This window comes from Thalia democratica, chromosome 8 (assembly GCF_965202585.1).
Source record: "Thalia democratica chromosome 8, ktThaDemo2.hap1.1, whole genome shotgun sequence".
Classification (NCBI taxonomy): Eukaryota; Metazoa; Chordata; class Thaliacea; order Salpida; family Salpidae; genus Thalia; species Thalia democratica.
The window spans coordinates 24,079,180-24,097,727 of NC_139172.1; the positions used below are offsets into that span (position 1 = coordinate 24,079,180).

General features: G+C 25.5%; 1 protein-coding gene across 1 annotated transcript; it reads left to right on the plus strand.

The window, feature by feature from the left end:
• Nucleotides 1–6,693: 6,693 nt before the first annotated feature.
• Nucleotides 6,694–7,728, plus strand: LOC145843044 (protein kish-A-like). Its single transcript, XM_082950511.1, has 3 exons — nt 6,694–6,702; nt 7,033–7,177; nt 7,661–7,728. The coding sequence occupies exons 1-3, from the start codon at nt 6,694–6,696 to the stop codon at nt 7,726–7,728; spliced, it is 222 nt and encodes a 73-aa protein (XP_082806637.1).
• The last annotated feature ends 10,820 nt before the right edge of the window (nt 7,729–18,548 follow it).

Consider the following 18,548-nt stretch of genomic DNA (forward strand, 5'->3'; position numbering starts at 1 on the left):
AATTTTATAAATATTTAAAAAGCATGTTGTAGCTTAGTAAAAACTATATAAAATAAGATCAAACTTCAAAAAAAGGTGTTTACCCCCTCTATGCCCTTTGTTTACTTTAAAAATATTATTTTACAAAAAAAAATGATAGGAAAATATCAGCAAGTTGTGAAAGAAAATTATTAATCACAAAACTGTTCTACCTGTCTTTACTTTAAAATTTATATTAAAATGAATAAAGCTGACTATTTTTAAGGCAAATGAGCATCTCATTATGTTTTAATTGGTTGTATGGCAATGGGTGTTAGTGTTTTGATAAGTTAAAACAAATCAATGGATAAAAAACACTGACAATGTGCAATCGTATGCAAAAATGTTTATATGGGTTATGGTATCATTTCTTATTATTTAAACTTAACTTATTGAAGCCAATTGGTTTCCATTTAATTTTTGACTTGTAACATCAATTAATTTCAGTTTATATTTAAAATTAGAACACATTTTACCTTATTACATACTTTTAAATTTGAAATTTCAAACATGCAACATTTTAGTTTTGTTTATATTTTCATGCATAAATAAAATTTAAATAATATTATAGATAGCAACATCATTCAGTGCTCTTTTTATGTTTTATTAACATTTGACAAGGTTTGGATTTTTTCCCACCAAAACCTGGTGATTAATAGAGTATTTTATTTGGGGTTTTATTATTATTTAAAGTTAATTTTTAAAATGTTTAATTTTTTTTATGTTTATGGTATTTCACATAATTTCAAAATCAAAAGTGAACTTATTTAATCCAACTGTAATTTTTACTAAATGACTAGTTTTAGTTTGATTTTTTGCTAGTATTTTTTGTTTAAATATATTAGAAATATACTGTTATTTTTTTTTACTTGCTGAATTTTTTGTTTCCAGCTTGTAAAATTTTAAACTTAATGACCTAGATATAATATATAAAACTAAATAAACTTGGTCTACAAAACATTATGGTATTATATTATAATTTTTTTAAATATTTCTGATTTTGTTTTTATTTAAAAGATAAATTATATTGATTAATACCAATTATGCTTATACAACACTTTTAACTTAGTTAACAATATTTTTTATTAGAATTAGATAAGCATATCCTATAGGAAATTTGAAAGTGCTCAAAAGTTTATAACATTAGATAGATTTATAATGTCATAAACAGTCAGAACTTTCAAGACTTATTAAACCTTTTTTATTCCATTGAGCAGTGAAAAAAGTTGTTTGAAATGAAGTTCATCAGTAGTAGAAGGTTTTATAATTTTTTGATTGCACACTTTTTATAAAGTTAGTATACAAAAATATTTATAAGAAATATTTTAGTTGCAGATAGCAAATAGATTTTTTTTAAATCAGGACTATACAACTAGTTATAAACTTTGATAAATAATAATTATTGCTATGAAACAGCATTAAATGCAATCAGAAAGAATAACTTTTGAGGATTTGTATTCTTTGAAGATGATAGGAGTAAGCAGTTTTATATAAAATTATGAATAAGTAATACAAAAGAAAAATAAGTAAGGAAAACTTACTAGAATAATTCTATAAGATTTTAATAGTTATGTGTTTTATATCTTTTGTGCTATTTTTTAAGCTTATTTTAATATATTTTTGTATTATACTACAATCTTAATATTTTAGATACTTAGCAAAAGTCTATATTTAACTTCAACTGTACAAATTTATTATATCATCACTAAAAAGAGAATTTATGGCTTTGTTATGGAAAAAGATAGCAATAACAAAAATGTATACAAGTTTGACAAGTAGTTCTAATTTTTTTGCTTATTTTTTGAAGTAATTCTTAAATATTGATCTGGAATTATATAGTTTATTCTTGCTAAAGTTTTCTTAAGAATCAAGTCAATATACACAGAGCAATAATATATGAAATTCATCTAAAATGCTTAGACGTTCCATAGCGTTTATCTGAACTTAAACTGTTAAAACATAAATTATTTCCTTCAATAAGTATTCTATATTTAACTGGTTATAAACTTATAAAAGGTTGTTTTATCAAATCTATATACATTTAGTTGAAATAAATTTTTTTTACAAAATAGAATAATTTCACCAGGTTAAAAAATCCGCAATTTCATTTCAGTTGTTTGATTCGTACATTCTACTATAATTTACATTAAAACTATTTGTTAGTTTTAAATTTTTATTTATGCCCAAAAATGTTAGTAGTTTTTTAATTTTAGAGGTCGCAATAGTTATAGTTATTGTTTTGACTTTTACAAAGTTGCAAAATCATGATTTTTAAATTTTTTAGGTCAACAAGCGTACAATTTATAAATTGAGTGATCCAGCATTTAACAAATATAAATATAAATTTTTTTTATTACGTCATATCAAAATGCATTTTAAAATAAGAAACTATAAGATATACTTTTTTAAACAGTACAAAACCTTATTTCCTTTAAGAAAATTATTGAAATATTAGATTAACTAAGTTGAATCTTTGTTCAAGAGTATAAACTTAATGAATAATTATGGTTTATTGTATTTTCATCATACCATCATTAGTTAAACCTTAACTTAACAAAAACTGATAACAAGTATAGATAGTAGTTAATTTCTTCATTTTGTACGAAGATTGTAAAGTTACGTAATGTATTTGTTTAGAACAACTATACTAAAACTAAAGTATCTGATGGCTATAGCAAAGTTAAGATAATTTTTATAAACGAATAAGTAGTTGTTTTCATGTCTATCTTACCAAAATTGTTTTACTGTAGTCAACAGTTTATCAAGATATATGAAAAATACATATAATGTCAGTATAATATTTATTTCTTTCTACAATGATGACTGTTGAAATCTGATAAATATAAATATAAGCAGAAAAATATAATATCTGAAGTTGAATTCTACTTAATAAGTCTTATAAAAGCTTTGTTATGTTGACAGATTAAACTGATAAAATTATTAGATTGTAAGTTTTTTACGTAGTATTTTTTCTATATAAGCTAGTTTGAATCTTTTAGAAGAGTTATATTTGAAAAACTGTGTACAACCATAAAAGTCAAGTATTAAATAGTTAGTTTATTTTATGTCCTACTAAAGGTAACGTAAACAATTGAATCATCTAAGTTTAAACAATGAATATTACCATTAGAATAATTTCATAAACACATTTTTCTTTATTTAATTTATTAAAATAAGGCATTAATTTATTTTATCTTTATACTTAATTATTATGTGTTTAATAAAGTTTTTCCTTGAGTGCATTTAGACGAGGGATTTTGCTTCCCAATGTTTCAGCGTAAACGTAAATGTAGTGGGCTACTTCATGATCCTTTGATCCAACGTTAATTCCATCCCACTTGGGAATTTTCGACGGTCTAGAAGTTTTCGGTTTAGAAGTGTAATTAAATTTTGGTTTAGGAGTGCCACCAACTTTTAATTCAGGAATGCTATTAACTATAGGTTCAGAATTGCAACTAATTATTGGTTCAGGATTGCAACTAGTTACCAACTTAGGACTGCAATTTGTCATCTTTTCTTCAAACGTGTGCTTGTTTTCTAAGACTTCCAAGCTTTCTTCTAGTATCATTTCATTCTGATATGGGGTTTCTTTGTTAAAAATTGTCATTACTTTCGAAACTACCGTTGTAATTATTGCACGCATCTTTGTTGGTATCATCTGAATCTTTTTGAAAATGAATCTAACTAAAACGCAAATGATATTATAGAGAAATTTTATATTTTTCAAAATACCATAACGAAGGCTTTCAATCAAAGCTCTTGACATTGTCAAAATAAAACCAGTTAACTTTTTTAATGGCCATAAAGCAGATATAAACAAAAGTATCACAATGCTTTCAGATATATGAAAACCGTAACTTGCAGCAGAATTTATCATATAAGCCATGGAGTTTTCATACTTTTGCTTTATTAGAAGCTGAAGAAGACAGATAATTTGATCGTTGCAGGCGTCTACTGGATTTTTATAACCCCAGGGGTTGACATTGTTAAGTAGCTCGTAAAACGAAAGCTGATAAAAGCTTTTTGGTTCCTCATTTGTCACACCTAGCTCGGCCTTTAAATACAACCGAAACTTTTCTGTTACATTCACTTTCAGAGGATTAGTGACTGTATAAAACTTCTGGTTTTCAACAGAATTGTAACTTTGATCATCTAACTCGACTGTTAGCTTGGTATCTTTTCGCAGTACAAGCGAACTACAACTTATTAGCAGCGCTAAAAGAACAGATGCTCTTTTATTCATGCTTGTATTTAGAGGTTGTAGAAATTATTATGTTTTATGTTAGTTTAAATTTTATTAGGAAATATTTTAGTGACGTAATATGTTGCCTGTCAACGGCATTAAAATAATTAACTTTACTTGGTAAAAAAATACTATTAAAGTACATTGACGAAAAAAAAATTAACTTATTTTTTGGAATGACTTATAACAATACTAATTATGGCTAAAAACGTATTCAAAAACAAGACACGTTAAAAAAGATATTTCGTTCATTAAAACATAACCAAACCTTTTGAAAAATACATACTTGCACAGAATGTATTGTTATTATTAAAGTTTTATGTAAATTTTTTAATGATTTGTTCTATTTATAAATTTATTATTTGTTGTTAGTTTATTTTGTTAAAAAAATAATGTACTCTTAGAACATCTGCAGCCAATCACTAATTGAAAGATTATTTTAATCAATAAACAATTATTTTCCTTACTTTTTTTAAATGATTCAAGTTCTAATATTATGTTTATTATGTTTTAAAGAATTCTAGCTCTAATAAAATGATTTAAGATGTATTTTTAAATTTTTTTTAGGTTTTACAAAAATTTTAACATTATTTATAAACTGATTTAACTTTTTTCCAAAATTTTAACAATTAAAAGTAAATAAATTAATTTTGGAATTAAAAGTTATCATCTAATGCAGATGTAAGCAGCCTTTTACAAGTAACAGGCCTATTCTCTTATAAAAAACTGCTCGCGGGCCGCAAAGTTTATAAAAATGTCTTCTGTTAGCCCCGAATTTTTATATTACTTTACTAATCAAAAAAAAAAGTTCAAATCGAAAAAAATCACTTCCAAAGCATAAGTATTTACTTTTTTTCAAAATATGAGCCCGGTTGTAAGTCTTCAGCTCAATATTTTTGATTTTGCTTATCAATTATTTATTTCATTAACACATAAGCTTATTTATTAATTTGATAATTTTCAACTAACGTCAATGAAGTATTTACTTTCTAAAAGTTGAAGAAATACTTCATTGTTATTAAGTTTTAACGTGAGTTAAATAAAAACTGACATTAATATTTTAGTACAAATTTTTAACTTGATTATTCTTTAGTTTTAATGCATCTGATGTTATTAAATGTATACATTATTTTTATTGTGTTTCAAATTGTTAAATATTAGTAAAACTTGTATTTATACAAAGAGTTACATTCGTATTTATACAATTTAAATTAAATTAGTTAAGACTTCGTATAGATTTACTTGTTTTATTTAAAAGTTTTACTTCTTTAAAGCACGAAAAGTTATAAATAAATAAGGTGTAATGACCTGTAACAATAGTTATATATAGAAAGACTAAAATGTGTTAATTAATATCAATTTTCAAATATGTACGAACCAGTATTGTTTTATGCTAGATTATTTTAGTTTATTTTACCCCTAAAATGAAAAAAAAACACATGAATTTTCGTAGTTGTTTTGAGGTAAAACGATTATGGAAATGCTCAGTATTTTTTATCTTTAAATTTGAGCTTACAAAGTTTGAAATCTTTCCAAACCAACAAACGTACATAATTAATTCGAATCCATTTGTTTACAATAACCCGTAATAATATTGTGTTACACGTAGTTTTAAATTTAAGTATGTCTAGTTCGAATTATTATCTCTACATAATAGCCATCAAATAATTATTGTATCACTTAAACACAAGTAAGAATTTAGTAGATCAATATGGTTTTACTGCAAGCTCTTTTCTACATATAGTTTATATCCTTATTTTTAAAAGTATTCTTAAAATTCAAGTTGATCAAGCTCTAACTCTCAAGTTTATTATTTCTAAGAAAGTTCTGAAATAGTTTAAGTTACTAAACTCGAGTTATACAAAAAAAAAAAAAACGTATGGCTACAATTTAAGAACATTTAACAGTCTGTTAATATTTTTATTTTGTATTTATGTTTTTTACAACCTAAAAAAATACATGGAAAACAATAGTTTAAAATTATATTATTAATAAGAAAAAAGCTGTTTTTAAGATTGCAGTATTAAAAAATACTAGTTATAGGTATTTTAAGTTTATTATAACGCCAAATTCAAAGTTGTTTTTACTTTTAGTGTTCGTAATACCTTAAGAATTATGTATAAACATCAATTATATTTTTCATTATTAATATGAGCAGTTGTTTATGTTAATAAATATAAACTTATATTAGTTTGAAATTTGATTTTTTACTGTTCGATAACCAATAATAATGACAATTAATAGTTTATTATTTTTGCAGCTGTATAAATTAGTTAAAAAGTTATTTATCTGTTTTGAGGACGTCTATATCAACTATGGTAAGTTTAATTTTTTGTTATCTATACCAGATAAAAATATTTTGAACGTTAAAATTATATTTAAAAAATGTTATTTATGTTTTATGTAATGTAAGTTGAGTTGATAAGAAAAACATGGTATCAGTAGCTTTTTTCTTAACTTTCTTAGAGTTAAATACTACGTTTTTAAAAAAACTTTTAAGCTCAATGAAACAGCTAAGAAACAAACTAATGAATGATAACTTTTTAATAAAGTTTTGATATAGTTTTTTTTTTTGCTTTAAACTTTATAGAACCTACTGTAAGTAATATAAACATTTGCCCAGTTTAAGTGTTTTTTTAGATTTGTTGTCATAATTTTTTTTTCATTTAACATTTACAGATTAGTTTTCTATGTGTTCAATACATAAACATTAAAAAAGTTATTTTAAATTTGTGATAAATTGTAACACAGAGAACTGTATTTTTTGAAAGGTAGCAATTTTCAACTTCCAGTCGATGCTCACAATATTTCTTCTTGCAACGTGCACTTGTGCTTACGTGAGAGCATTGGCTCCCAGCTTGCTTGATAGAAAGAACAATGGAGTTATCAAATTCTTATGGAAACTAGCAAGGATTGGTTTGTGAAAAAATTTGCATGCAAGATTGAATAAATTTTTATGATTTAATTCAACATTTTCATTTAAATATATATATAGTGAAGACAAAGTAGTTCTATATCTTTTATATATATATATCTTATTTGATTTTTAAAAGTTTGCATTCCAAAATCCTCAAATCTTAAACTATTAGTTAAAAGACTTTTTACAAAACCGTTTGCATATTTAATTTTAAAATTACTATAATTGAAATTTTAATTTACCATTTACAAAAATAAATCAAGTTATTATTGAGATCAAAGAGATATCATCTTAAACATTAGTACTTAAAAGTTACCTAAAACGTATTTACTTTATTGATAAAATGCGTATATTTATACTTTTTAAACATCATAATGCAATATGCGACTATAATTTTTTTCATTATTCATTATATTTTCTCATTTTTATATTTTAATGAATAAAATAAAATAAACAAAAAATAGAATTCTACAATTTTTTAGGTGAAAGAGCTTCGCCTTACGTTTCAATTGGTTGTATGGCCATGGGTTTTAGTGTTCTGATATGGTAAAAGTGCATCGATCGATAATAAAACTGAAAGTGTGCAATTGTGTGCAAAAAGGCTTATAGGGGTTTTGATTCTGTAACTTTTGATTAAAAGCTTGTCACCTTAAGTATGAATTTTCTACCAAAATTTTTAATTTTCATTAAAACTTTTGAAAATTGTATATACCTTTTTTATATGCCATTTTGAAACTTGTTTGAGGATTTTTTGCTTTTTCTTGCTAATCTAAATTATTTTAATGCTGAACAGAATTTTGTTTTATTGTTGTATTTAAAAACCTCTTCATTTTTTTTTGTGTAAAGTTCTATTTTATATTACCTAAATTTGTTCGGTACACCTTAATAAACTTAAGTTACAAACGATATTAGTTTTTCGATAACTAACTTCATTTATCTAAGTTAATTTGTTACCGGTTTTTTCTCAACGTAATTATTGCATTTACTTTAATTTTGTTAGTGATAGTGTATTTGGATAATTTATTTTAAAAGGCCCTAATGAGTCAAGCCTATTGGAAATTAAGAAGAAATATCTGGTTTCGATCGATAGTTTTAAAAATATTCGAGCATTTAAACGCACAAGGCAAAAACGTTGTAAGTACAAAAATGTTTTACTGTAAAAAAATAAACAACGCAGTTACTTACATTAAGTCAAATATTGCATAAACGCCTAAAAAATAGTCTATCTGACGTAATCATAGAATATAAATTTCATACACTAAAAAAATTAATACTAATAATGCAATTTTTAAAATTCTAAGTTTTATGCCGTCATTATGTAGTTTGTACATCCGTCTTTAAAAAAAAAAGGAAAAAAAGATAAATTCATAATTAGTGAAATGTATTAAGACCGTAGTACTAAATTTTGTTAATATCTGAAAAATAATCCTTATACCACCATTTTCGTTTATAACTTTATTTATACTCTTTAATAGATATAGATAACTTAACTATTATTAAACACTTAAAATTGCGAGTTTTTTAAGAATCTATAGTTTTTTTAAGGAATATAAGTACAAAAATAAAAGTAAATGCACATTTAATAAGTCGTCGATTATATGTTTTTTTTTCGGTAAGTACGGTTGACACAACTTATTTTTACATTTACAACAGTTGTTTAAAAAAAAAAAACTATTTTTGTTCATCATTGAGGCTACAATTGCAGCTATGGTGTATTAATATTAAGCCTGAACAGTAGTTTTTTTAAATGTTTAATACTCCAATTAATATCAAAAACTTTTTAGTTTGTACAATATTATGAGCAGCGAAACGCCGTAAAAAAAGTAAAATTTTTGCGTACAAAAGCCGTTTTTGTGATATTCCAATGGGCTCTTCTTGTTTAAATCTCCAGGAATTAAGCCTTATTACGTAATATCAAATATAATGTTTAAAAAACTGTTTTGGTATAAGTTGAAAAAAAAAGAAGTTTTGTTTCATTCCCTACGTTTATTTAGACTGCAACAACTGTACTTTTATACTGTTTATATTTAAGTTTTATATTGTGTGTGTGTAAGCACAGGTTTGTAAAATTATAGTTTTCACGCGAGCAATACAAATGTAATATTAAACTTCCTAAAATATATTTCATTAAAATATTTTGACAAACTATTGCCAAAATTTTCAAAAAGTTATAGTTTATAGTATTTATGGTTGGATTAAAAAAAAGAGCTCATTTGGGTGCCTTGTAAATACGGCAACCTTGAGTTTTCAGCTAAAAATTTTTTGTACTTTGCAATTACAACAAAAACACCCTCTGTAAAATTTTAGATGATTTGAAAAAACTTTTATCTTGGCAGAATTCTATTTTATTGAAAACCACCACAGTACAAACTGTATGGGACCCAAAAACTGCAATCTTAAAGTTTTTAGCTGGAATTTTTGTACTTGTGGCAGTTATCATATAAACACATTGTGCACAATTAAAGACAATTTAAAGAAAGTTTTATAGAGGCAATTCTTTACTTAATGGAATTTTTATCACTTTTTGTAAGTTTTCTTGAATTTTTGTTTGAAATTGATCAAGAAGTGTTACCATAAACCTATTTAAGTCATTATGCACAATGTGTTTTTGAGAAAATTGCTTCCTGTAAAAAAATCCAGCTAAAAACTCTATGTTGCATTTTTTGGGTCCCATATAGTTTGCATTGTGCTGGTTTAAAAAAATCAATTTCCCCAAAGTTGAAAATTTCTTCAAACCATCTAAAATTTTGCACAGGGTATTTTTGTTGTATTTGCCAAAAGTACTTTTTTTATAGCTAAAACTTAAAGGTCGCAGTATTCATAAGCACCCTAATTAGCATGCGTTATAAACATGCATTTAACATTGTTAGAAATTTAAGTTGATAACATTAAAAACGAAATTACAAAACTTAAGGACAGTAAATAATTTTCCGAGTAAAAAAAAACCTCAAAAGAATAAACTGTTTTAAAATTAAAGAATATTTTGGTGCTTTTAGTTCAATAAGGTAAAGAAAATATTATAAATAAAACTTGTGTATTTATAAAACTTTTTAGTAGAGTAGGTTATGCAACATTTGTTTTGTACTTAAGATTCCTGGTAAGTTTAACTCCTTTTAATTACTAATAAAAATTGAGAAATAAAAATTAGTCATTTATGTTAATATGAAATTAATTATTAACGTAATTAGAAAAGTTTTTTTAATAAAACAAAACAAAAACTAATTCTGTTAAAGTTTCAACTCTAGAAAAATACAATCAAAAATAATGTTGTGCTATATATTTTTGAAGTGAAATTTTTTTTTACATCAAACGAATTAATATAATTATCTGATTGTTTTGTATCACCTTATATTTATTAAGATCGTTTTTGAAGCTAAGAATTTGCTTAATTTTAATGGTATAGAAAACTTCTGTGAGCATAAGAAATTTCTAATAATTGAGTTATTTTTAAAATACAATTGTCGGCTCGTTACAAAAGTTATGGAATCTTTAAAAAAATGTTTGTTTAAAACAGTAGTTTCATAATTTAAAATACGTGATTTAAACTTTTCACTATATTTTCTAAATTTTCAAATGACGTTTATTTTATATTCTCTATTTAACAAAAATATTTTAAACATAAACTAACATTTCATAACTAAATTTTCATATACTAAAATACTCAAAAAACAAGAAAGAATAATTTTAATAGTGCCTTATAACTAGTAGTGATCTACCAAATCTCAATTTTGAAATTTGGATCCGGCCGAGTTCGAATCCGAATAATATGATAACTGGAATCCGAAAAATTTAAGCTGCTTGTTATGTAAATACAAAAAAAGTTTATAAATATTAGTTACGTATTATATTATTACTTATTTCGTAAAAAAAATAAACAATATTTTAAACGTGTTAATAAAAAAATAGGTTTTGTTTTAGAAATTTTTTTTTATAAAGCGAACAAAAAACAAATCTCTTGCTAAAAAAAAGCTACATAAACAAAACTTTGTTTCAATGTTTTGATGGCCGTTTAAGCAACATTAACAATGAAGTTGTACTTTTGTTATGTATAATTGATAAATTTTAGACTTTAATAAATGCTTTTATAGCAGAAAACAAATCACAAAAAAAGTTAAAACATTTTACGTTTAACTAAAGAGTTAGTTCTTATTGTGGCCATAAACGAATTAGAACATAAACGTTTGCAAGTTATTTCATATTTATAAAACAAAGTGCTACTGAAAAAACATGGAGCCGTAATAAATTGAAATATAATACCAACTTGAGTAAAGGCCTAAAAAAGAAAAGAAATTACAATTGTAATAAAAAGTTTTTATATTCCCATTAAGATTACACATTTACCTTAACAAAAAAGAAATATAGATCAACTTAACTAACTGTTTGAACATATAAAACGAACTACAATCGTAAAAGATGTTTCTGTTATACTACAAAGGACTATTCTTGTTTTTTTAAAGTTGTGGTGGAGAAATAAAATTTTCCGCCTGTCTTTGGAAACATTCAATTGTGTTTTTGCTCGTCGAAAATTCAAGCTTCGGAAAATTTTTTTTCAAAGTACACAACAGATGATGGTGAAGGACGATATTTCCTTGCAAAACTGACAAGATGTGGGTATTTTGTCGTGTTAAAATTCCACCAGTTTAAGACTTTATCCTCTTCAGCTTCTGTCTTCAAACTTTCTTTAGTAAAAAAGCCCTTTATTTCTGCTTAAATTTGTTCATCAACAGAATTCTGTTGCTCGTCCTCCTGAGTAGCTGTGTTTGATTCTATTTTAAACAAAGAACAGTAAGTTCAAAACTTCTTCGGATCAAAATTTACAGAGTGTCATGGTTTTGGTTTCTCTGGTGGCAATATAGGATAACCACCACCTTGATTAGCCTCGAAACAGATATGTTTTTTAATTTTTAGTTTTAGCTGCTCTTTAACATTTTTTTTGAGGTAAGAAGGGAAAGCGGAAAGTCGATATCGTGGATCAACAGCTGTTGTGACTAACAGCAATTTTTTGTCTTTCATGTTTAAGTTGTTGTTATTGGTATAAAACCTTCTTTCGCAAGCCTTTCCTATATTTTTTGGCTAAAGTTTTACAAATGTTGTATACTTAATCTGAATTTTCATAAAAGTTAACAAACTTTGTCAGTGATTTTAATGCGGGATCACGCTTGAGAGCAATACACTGTCTTTACTATACTCCTTTGTTACAAAATAAAATGTTCGAGCGGTAGAATAATGTCACTCTTCAAAAGTAATATTCGAATCTCGATTGTTTTTATAGTTAGCCACATAGTTACGGACACTTGATTTTAGCTTTTCCAGTCTCTCTAGCATAAGATATGTTGAGTTCCACCATATCCACATCATGAACAAGAAGCAAAGCTTTTTGTTTTGTTTGTGTGTGGTCAAAATCTAGCTGGATCATAAATAAACTACCAACAACATTTACATTATTCAGGGTTGCCATTCTTTAAGTAAAAAAAAACTGCTTTGAGTGACCTTAAATTGTCCTGAGTCAACTCGAGATTTTTCAAATCCTTAAAAAAATTTAACATCTTTTCGACATCAATAAAAATCAAGTTCCTAACAAAATCGGTTATAAAACAAAGTAAAAGAAACATTTAAAATATACTGTAATGCTACCTTAAAAGTGTTTTTTAATAAATAAAATTGTGATGATGACAAAAACTTTGACCTATATGATAAATTTCATTGTGTCAAATCAAAATTTTGCAACTTAAAACGTAAAATTCTTTTTTAAATCCAGTTTTATTTAGTGATTTTTGTTCAAAATTCCAGGTTTTTTTTTCAAAATTTCTCAAGTTCCAGATTTTTCCAGGTTTTTTAGTCTAAATTGTCAAATTCCATGGTTCCAGGTTTTTGGCAACCCTTTAAAGAGAATGATATAACTTCAATTATTTTAAGATTTTGTTTTCATAGCAATCTTTCACTCAAAAAATAGAAAATATAATAAAGTAAAAACTTATTAAAAACTTGTGAGCTATGGATGTTGGTGGGCCAACATCCAAAGTCTCAGTTGGGTATGGTTGACTGTCTGTGGTAGATTGTCAACCTGACCTTTTTGCCCATACTTTTTTGCAGACGAGGTGACTTTCTATCACGTTTGTGCTTAGGACCCTCTGCAGGCAGCTTGGTATATGTGTCATTTAAATTTGACATTATAAATGCAAAATGCTTTTATACTAGCTTATTATAATGTATCAGTGAATTTTATCTATCAATACTAAAGACTATTCTAGACTATTTAATAAAAACTAGGCAAGATAGTTTGGGTGATGTGTCTATCATACAAAAGAATCAAAAAACTATAATTCTTACTCAAAAAATATAAGCTGCTTTTAAAAATCTTATAAATTACTAGGCAAAAGTTTTTTGATGAAAAGTTGTATCATTGAATTTAAGCCTTATTTGTCATAACTGCAAAAAGCTCTAAATATTTTATTAATATTCAGAGTTCAATAATGATTAATGCAAGTAATTGCAGCAGTTCATTACAAGTTAATATTTTATTATTACAAGATTTTATTTTCTTTAGAACATTGTTTTTAAACTAAAATATTAAAATGTTTGAACTTATAACATAAATGTCATAAACTAAAGTTATTGCTTAATTAATAATAGTATATTAACAAAAAGTATATAGCTAAAAGTATGCAAGCATCTGCTTTAATGTTACATATTTAAGTTGCAGCATGTCATTAGAATGAGCAAACATAACAAACTAAACATATGATGAATAAATAAGACTGGTTATCCAAAAAGCTGAGATTGAACGCCTTAACTATTTAGTTAGTTTTATTTGAGAGTCAAACAAAAACAACTTGTCATAGTTTTTATACCGTGTGCAAAACTATAAATCAAAATTGTGGGGCTTTTATAAGTGTGAAAAATCATTTTTTATCCACTCAAGCAAGAAATTATTAACTAGATTTACATTTCATTTAACTTTTGACAAACAATTAAGTAAAATTCAAAAAGTTTAAAGTGGTCTACCGAATCCGAGTATTATTTTGAATCTTGGATTCGGTAGATCACTAATAATTACCTAGTTAATTATGCACAGAAATGATTTCTCAGTAATTTACTGTATAAGACTTTTGAAAAAGTTGAATAAAGAATTGCGTATATAAACAGATGTATTGATTTTTGGGATTTTACGCCTTATTACGTTATTTCTGATTATATTTTTCCACTAAATGAATACATTCGACTCTTTCCAATTATCAGCCTCAAATTTTATTTAAAAAATTTAATCTGAATCTACGAACTTTATTAGCTAATTTATATAGATAAATGTATTCATCTCTAAAACTTATTTTTCACTTGGAATTAAGTAATGATTTTGAATAAAACAAGTTAATTTTTAGTGAAAAACTTTATCTGATAAAAATAATTTCTGCTGGCGGGTTTTTTTATAAAATTATATTAGCGACCGCCGTAGTTTTGTCAAGTAGCATTAAAAAATAACAATTAAATTTTTATTTATAAAAACTAAAGTGGTACTATTATTTTGTAAGCACTACTGTTTACTAAAAACCAATTTAACTAAACATTTGTGTGTATTCATAATTGCATACTCACAATTTCCACCGCTGCGCAATTACCATCCAACTCTTTTTTTTATTTTTCACTAACACTGTAGCCCCTAACTCTTACCATTGGTCAGTAAGCGGTTCTCGGATTTGATCGGGTGGGAATTGAACGCGGGTTGGAGCTGAGCGGTTCCCATTTATGATAAATAAGCTCGATTTTGTTTGTATTTAAAAAGTGTTTACAAGTTAACCAAACCACGACGTGCTTGGAAGGCCGGATCTGACCTGTTAAACGTAGTTTTTTTAACCTTTTGAAATTTAAAAAGTTTTTTTACAAACTTAAGAGCAGTTTAGTCAGGAAATTTGATTGTAAGGCGTATATCTACTTATTAGTTTTTGTATTTGTGGTAACCTCATAAGTTCTTCAACAAAAAAAATATGTTTACGTTAACTAAAAAGCTTAAAAATAACAATACATTCTGTGCAAGTGTATATTTTTCAAAAGAATCGGTTACGTTTTAATAAACGAAATATCTTTTTTTACAAGTTTTTTTTTGAAATTAAGGGTTTTTGGTATAGGTTTTTAGCCATAAAAAGTAATATTAAAAATTACTCCAAGAAAAAGTTTATTATTTTGTGTCAATTTACTTTTATAGTAGTTATTTACAAGAAATTACAATGCCGTTGACAAGCAACACTTTACGTCACTGAAATGTTTCCTAACAAAATTTTAACTAACATAAAACATAATAATTTCTACAACCTCTAAAAACGAGCATGAATAAAAGAGCATCTGTTCTTTTAGCGCTGCTAATAAGTTGTAGTTCGCTTGTACTGCGAAAAGATACCAAGCTAACAGTCGAGTTAGATGATCAAAGTTACAGTTCTGTTGAAAACCAGAAGTTTTATACAGTCACTAATCCTCTGAAAGTGAATGTAACAGAAAAGTTTCGGTTATATTTAAAGGCCGAACTAGGTGTGATAGATGAGGAACCAAAAAGCTTTTACCAGCTTTCGTTTTACGAGCTACTTAACAATGTCAACCCCTGGGGTTATAAAAATCCAGTAGACGCCTGCAACGATCAAATTATCTGTCTTCTTCAGCTTCTAATAAAGCAAAAGTATGAAAACTTCATGGCTTATATGATAAATTCTGCTGCAAGTTACGGTTTTCAAATATCTGAAACCATTGTGATACTTTTGTTTGTATCCGCATTATGGCCATTAAAAAAGTTAGCTGGTTTTATTTTGACAATGTCAAAAGTTATGATTGAAAGTCTTTACTATGGTATTTTGAAAAATATTAGATATCTTTATAGTACCATGTGCGTTTTAGTTAGATTCATCTTCAAAAAGATTCAAATGATACCAACAAAGATACGTGAATTAATTACAATGGTAGTTTCGAAAGTGATGACAATTTTTAACAAAGAAACCCCATATCAGAATGAAATGATACTAGAAGAAAGCTTGGAAGTCTTAGAAAACAAGCACACGTTTGAAGAAAAGATGACAAATTGCAGTCCTAAGTTGGTAACTAGTTGCAATCCTGAACCAATAATTAGTTGCAATTCTGAACCAATAATTAGTAGCATTCCTGAACCAAAAGTTGGTGGCACTACTAAACCAAAATTTAATTACACTTCTAAACCAAAAACTTCTAGACCGTCAAAAATTCCAAAGTGGGATGGAATTAACGTTCGATCAAAGGACCATGAAGTAGCTCATTACATTTATGTTTATGCTGAAACATTGGGAAGCAAAATCCCTCGTCTAAATGCACTCAAGGAAAAACTTTATTAAAAACTAATAAAAAATACTACGAAAACGAAATAAATAAATGCCTTATTGTAAACAAAAAAATGTTTATGATTTTGTTTTATTCTAACCTACATTTTCGCTAAAATATAGTGTTTTAAATGTTTACATATAACGTACTTGACTTTTTCATCACAACATTAATTTTATTAGAAATATGCAATGTTAATAATACTTTAATTAATTTTAATCGTTTGTTATTATAAAATTTCTAAAATACTTTTTCATCAGAAGTTTTGGTATTCTACGAGAGTATATAGAATATGCAGTTAGAATATATATAATTAATATTATTAAAAATATATATGTTCTACGTATAACTTTAAGTAGGTTGAGCATTTTAAACTTACTTACACGATCAATTAATTCTTTAAACAATTTAATCTTTATATTTACAATATTGTTAAAGACGTTAAAAACTAAAACAATTTATTAATAAAAACAACCGTAGAAACTTATGATAAAGTTTTTGCTTTGATAGTTTTAAATCATTTTGTATGAAAATAACACTATTTGTGATATAAATGTATAAGTTTATTATGTAAAAACTAAAGTAAAAGGGCAATAAGTACTAAATAAATTTCACATTACTTTGAAATCTAACTCTTTAGATCAGGTTTTCAAAACTCTTTTTCACAGTCATCGCTTGGTAGAAAAATAAAAATAACCGTCTCACTTTATTACGTACTACCTCTATATTACTTAATTACCCATAATTTACTTTCTCCCATCCTTACTAGTTATTTCACTATGATAGCTTAAATTGCCCTCAAGGTCAACAAAAAGTTTTGTTATTTATACAAACATTTACGATTTATTCAAGGACCACATTAAATTTTTTTTTTAATATTAGCTTTTATTTAATCATCTTTTCGCTTAAAATTCTTTTAAATATTGAAAAATTAAGCATCATCAGGTATAAAAATTAAATTAACTTAAGCATCTATAACACTTTTTAAATTTGAAATTAACCTCTAGGAAATCTTAAAATATTATTAAATACTTCAACATATACAATTTGATATTTTCATTGACTGCTTATGTTAACAGGTTTATTTTGAAGACGTGTAAAAAAATACATGATGCTCACCTAAAATCTTTAGAAATAAAGAAACATTAGTTATTAGGTTGGATTTCAAGTGCCAGAAAATTGAAAGTTGCACATTAGTTCACTTTGAAAGATTAAACATCTTGAACATGCTTTTCGTCCCACTTTCAGCCTCTGGAAATAATGTTTAGTTATTGTATTACACACTTTTTATATCTTTTTGATAAATTTTCAAACATATTTCTAGATTTTTTATCAAGTACCTCTCAAAGTTATAGCTGTGTTACCAGTAATAAAAAATAGTGTGCACTATTAGTTTATTTAACACGAGTATATTAAACAAGTTTATGCTCAAAAAAGATTTTAAAGTATGTGGTGTATCTTTTAGTTATAAAGCTTAAAACTACTGATTTATTTTTTTTAGCTGTATAGTTTTTGTTTAACATGAAAAACTTAACTTTTTACAAAAACAAGAAACAAAATTAAAAACTTATAACAAAAGTTAAAATCTATTTGCTTGCTGAAAAAAAAAACTTTTCTTATTCCTACTTAAAGCTTTTGAAATTTTTGAACTTTAATTATACATCTGTATTTATAAATTCCTATTTAGTTAAAAGTTAATTCATAAAACTTTTTTTACTCAGTTTATCAATGAAATAGATCCTCAGTTACAACTAAATTCTGGAATGTAAAACAAACATATACATATATAGAAATTAAGAATTAAATAAAATTTACAAGCTATAATTAAGTAATTAACAAAATACTAATAAAAACTGGTAAGAAAGCTAAAACCTACTTTAAGAAAATATTGAACAATTTTCAAACAAAATAAATAAAATATTTAAATACTAGTTAAAATAAAGAAATTTTTCGAGTTTATTTGGAACTAAAAATATAAATCAATTAGTCTAACTAAATATATTTATAAATTCAACTATAACGAGAGCTATATAAATA